This window comes from Gekko japonicus, unplaced genomic scaffold (genome assembly GCF_001447785.1).
Source record: "Gekko japonicus isolate JY-2015 unplaced genomic scaffold, Gekko_japonicus_V1.1 scaffold25, whole genome shotgun sequence".
Classification (NCBI taxonomy): Eukaryota; Metazoa; Chordata; class Lepidosauria; order Squamata; family Gekkonidae; genus Gekko; species Gekko japonicus.
The window spans coordinates 2,486,988-2,491,682 of record NW_015171502.1 but is presented as its reverse complement, the minus strand read 5'-3'; the positions used below and the strand labels follow the sequence as shown (position 1 = coordinate 2,491,682).

The 4,695-nt window shown below is 54.2% G+C and overlaps 1 protein-coding gene across 1 annotated transcript in view; it reads left to right on the top strand.

The window, feature by feature from the left end:
* THBS3 (thrombospondin 3) overlaps positions 1–4,695 on the top strand; it is a 66,860-nt gene that overhangs the window by 59,241 nt on the left and 2,924 nt on the right. Inside the window, exon 22 of the mRNA XM_015419109.1 lies at positions 1,390–1,529. Within this exon, the coding sequence (XP_015274595.1) occupies positions 1,390–1,529 (140 nt within the window). The remainder of the gene's footprint in view (positions 1–1,389; positions 1,530–4,695) is intronic.

The following is a 4,695-nucleotide window of genomic DNA, read 5'->3' as shown; positions in this document are numbered from 1 at the left end:
CCTTGTCTCTTCCCCCCCCCCCCCAGCATCACCACCCATTTCCCTTCCCTAAGAACCATTCACTTGTTGGGCCCCAAGGCCCATTGTCCTCATCCCCATGGCAACCCAAGGCCCGGTGGAATGCTTCGGCCTACCACAGGCCCTTTTAAAATGCAAAGCGGCCGAACAATGGAGGGGAGGTGGGGGGGGGAAGCAGAAGGGGGCAGAGAGGGAGGCGTGGGCTCAGGGCCTGGGAACTTCTCCTCCTCCTCGGCATGACCATGAGAAAAAATGTTGGCTCCATCTCTTCAATCCCCCCCAAAAAAAACTCCTTTTGCACTTTTCGCTTGACTGGGATGGCGACTACTTTTCCCAGATCTCTGTGGCTGTCTGTACCCAGCCAAAGGAGGCAGGACGCTTCTGCGGGACTTGAAACAACCCTTTAAGAGTATCCTCTCACGATCCTGTGAGGTGTAGGGAGTTCCCTGGGTTTTAGGGCTACCCGCCCTGGATTGGGGAATAACTGGGGTTTTTTTGGTGGGTGGAGTCTGGGGAGGGGGGGGTACAATGACTCCGAGTCCACCCTCCGAAGCAGCCATTTTCTGCAGGGGAACCGATCCCTGTAGTTTGGAGATCAATGGTAATAACAGGAGATCTCCATTGCCCCACCTGGAGATTGGCAACCGTACAGTGGGTAACCGCTTTAGGATAATGTCTGTGTGGGATCATTGGTGAAAGGAGGGTCGCCAGCCTCCAGGAGGGGCCTGGAGATCTGGAATCACAGCTTATCTCCAGACGACAGAGGTCAGTTCTAGGGCTGCCAGCCTCCAGGTGGGGCCTGGGGATCTCCCGCTTTTACAACTGATCTCCAGCTGACAGAGATCAGCTCCCCTGGAGAAAATGGCTGCTCTGGAGGGTGGGCTCTGTGGCACTGTACCATGCTGAGGCCCCTCCCCTCCCCAAACCCCACCCTCTCCTGGCTCCACCCCCAAAGACTGCAGGTATTTTCCAACCCAGACCTGGCAACCCTAGTCAGTTCCCCTGGAGGAAGTGGCCGCTTTGGAGGGCGGACTCTATGGCAGTTATACCCTGCTGAGGCCCCTCCGCAAACCCCACCCTCTCTAGGCTCCACCCCCAAATCTCCTGGATTTCCCATCCCGGAGTCTGCCACCCTTGATAGGGCCACCATAAGTTGGAACCAACTTGACAGGACGTAACATGCACACAGGTTGGCACGCCAGCAGATATTGCCTCCAAGGCAGCTTCCCTAAAAGCATGCCCATGGAGTAGCCCACCCAAGGATTTTTCTTGCCAGCTAGCAATAAAAATCCCAGCCACTGTCGCCTGCTTGTTCCATTCAACCATATTTCCTCACTTCCAGTCTTCCTTGTTCTCTGTCTCCCTCCACAGGGTGCTACTGTACGAGGGACCCCAGCTGGTGGCCGATTCGGGCGTCGTCATCGACACGACAATGCGAGGAGGCCGCTTGGGAGTGTTCTGCTTCTCCCAGGAAAACATCATATGGTCAAACCTGCAGTATCGCTGCAACGGTGAGGCTCACAATACATGGGGGGGGGGACGTGGACGCATAGGGGGATTCTCTGTGTGAAGCAGTTCGCTCTGGTTTATATAGTTTTGTGGGCCCAAACAAAGCTTGGACCTTCTGGGGTCAGAGGAATACTCCTTGGGGAGATTTAGATTTGTGTGTCTGAATGGCAGAATTGATGTCAAATCTGGGGTAAGAGAAGAAACCCTTCATGCACTGAATGCGCCTGATAGGACTCGTGAACAGAGTTGCCATAAAATTTTGCCTCAGATGGAACTAAAGTACCCTGGGCAGCCACAGAAAAGTTCTCACCATTTCCCCTGGAAGAGGATAATTTATCCCCATGTTTACAGGATAATATACCCCCCCCCCCCCTGTGTTGTCATGTTGTGGATTACGCCACCCTTGTCCCACATCACTGGCTGTTAACGGGCAAAGATGTGGATTAGGGTTAGCAATGTGCTGATACCATGTCAAATTATTGTGAAGAGATGGCCTCACAGCCCAGAGAGAGTATGAGGCCCATTGCTAGGCAACAGAAGTACACAAGTATCATGGGAACAAACAGCAACAGAGGATCGGGGACGAAACAGGAAGTGGGCATTCACCAGGAAGGAAACAGGAAGTGACTGTTGAGTAGGAAGGAAGGTAGGAAGGAAGGAAGCATTGTCTAGGAAAGAGGGAACAGGCACTGGTAAGAGAGGGAACAGGAAGTGGGTGCTGGCTGGGCAAGAGACAGGCGTTGCCGAGGGAGGAAAAGAGGAAGTGGATGTTAGTTGGGAAGGAAACAGGAAACTGGTGTTGGCTGGGAGGCAACTTTTCAGGCAGGCAGGCTGGGAGGACTTCCTAGCGAGACACCTGGAAGCAGCGAAAGAGAAGATAGTTGGCTGGCGTTTACGCCTCTTTCCTCTGCCTGAGGCCTAAGCAGAAGCCCTGACTCCAAGAATTGTCACCCTGCTCCTATCGTCTTCCTCTAGTCTTACATGTTCTGTAGGGAGAGGAAAGCGTAACACAGGGCTGCCAGTTTTGGTGCCAGCCCTGTGGTTATTTAATTTATTTTTTCATTTATTCATTACTTTAGTACTCCACCTTTCCCCCAAGGGGGACCCAAAGCAGCTTACATCATTCTCCTCTTCTCCATTTTATCCTCACAACCACCCTGTGAGATACGTTAGGCTGAGAGCAGGTGACTGGCCCAAAGTCAGCGAACGATCAGGTTGCCAGGTCTGGCTGAGAAGCCAGCAGGGGATTTACTCGAAAGCTCTGGCAGAGGGGAGGGAAGAAGCACAACATGCCTACATCCCCTCTGGGTGATGTACACACAATGGAGATGTCAGGCGTGATATGCCTACATCACCCAGAACTGACATGTGCACATTGGTGACATCGGGGGGGAGGCCATGCTCTGGTTTTTGGGCAAAACTCTATGGTTTGAAGCTAATTCTACCATAGAGTTTTGCCCCCAACCAGAGTGTTGCCCCCAGAGGTCATTTCGGGGGGGATCGCGGGGGATCGCAGTTCCCCCGGGTGAGGTACGGGGGGCGGGGCACATGACGAAGCCCTGCCCCCTGCTTCCGGCGCCCCGCTTCCAGCCCTCATTCAGCCAGGAGGAGGCAGGAGAAGAGGGAGGGTAAGTTGCTTCCTCCCTGCCTCTCCCCACCCCTGCCTGCCTGGGGCCAGGGAGGGCCTATGCGGGGCTTCCTTGCACTCCCGCTGGCCTTGCAGGTCCACCGCCGGGCCTCTCATGGGGCTCGGCAGTGGAGCTGCAAGGCCGGCGGCGGCGGCTGGGACCATTGGGGGCGGGGTGTGTGGCCTTATGACACACTTCCGGTGATGTCAGGGGGTGTGGCATAGGCTAATGAATTATGCTAATGACTTCCCCTAGCTCTTTTTCTACGAAACGACCCCTGGTTGCCCCCCAATGTCACCAACGTGCCTATGTCACTTCCGGGTGAGGTAGGCATGCTGTTTGGGGGGAGGGTACTTCCCCAGCAGAGGGGTGTGCCCCGCGGCCCTTTCCCCGTGCTTTCTGATAGCACTGGGTCCAAACTGGGGGATCCCCCACTCCCAACTGGGGAATGGCACCCTTACCCAATGCGTTTCCATGGCAGAGCGGGGACTCAAACCTGGAGTCTCCCAGATCCTAGTCCAACCCTCTAACCTCTACACCGCCCTAGCTCACCACACTGGTGAAACCATAGAGTTTTTGCAGATCCTAAAGCATCCATGATCTCACTTCCCGTTTGGGCTGAAGTGATATCAGCGCACCGGTGCAGTGCCAGTTCATACAACCAATCCCTCCTTCCCCCCACCAGCCCTTTAGGAGCCAGCAGGGAAACGAACAGGTTGCGGAGAGACCTGGCGACGCAAAACACAATGGTTCTCAGTGTGCGGCCTAACAGTTAGAACCAACCCAAAGTGAACCTTTGGGGCTAATGTCAGGTTCCACAGCCAACGACTGAGTACACGCTTATCAGAAAGGTTATACTTTATTGCAGAGCTATAGATGCATTAACAAAGTCGCGGTTAGGAATGGCATCGCCCCTACAAGCATAATGGGATATAGGGTATTCGTATTCACACACACACCCTCCTTAGGCCAATTGGCCACATTCCCGCACGCGGGAGAAGGAGCCCCAGGCCGTTAGGGCCGAAGCTGGGAACCGAAAGCGCTCCCACGGCTCCCCTGAATCCCAGACACTACACACCACCTGCAAGGGCATAGATAAGCAAGCATTACAGAAGCCAAGAAGGAATGCAGCGGACTTGTTACACAGGCCAGCGAATACCCCACCCCCAACCAATGTTCCCTCTAAGCTGTGGAGTCTTGTGAGCAAAAATCCTACTTTGTGAGCCACTGGCATTAAAGTTGTGAGCTAGTGATTTGGCTGCTGCATCAATTAGTTTGCTCTGGAGCCCTCCTTCCTGAGCGAAGACAAAAAGGTGTGAGCCGGGGGCTAAAAAAATGTGAGCTAGCTCACACTAACTCAGCTTAGAGGGAACACACTGCCCCCAACCCTTATGGCAGCATAGCTGACAGCTTCCCGATCAGGGGAAGCAGCTAAAGCTTTTCAGGAGAAGTAAAATAAAAACTTTCAACAAGGCTGTTGGCTTTGAATTGGGGCAGCTGGATGCTTGCATGACAAGGCAGGGCTATTTTGGGGCAGGAA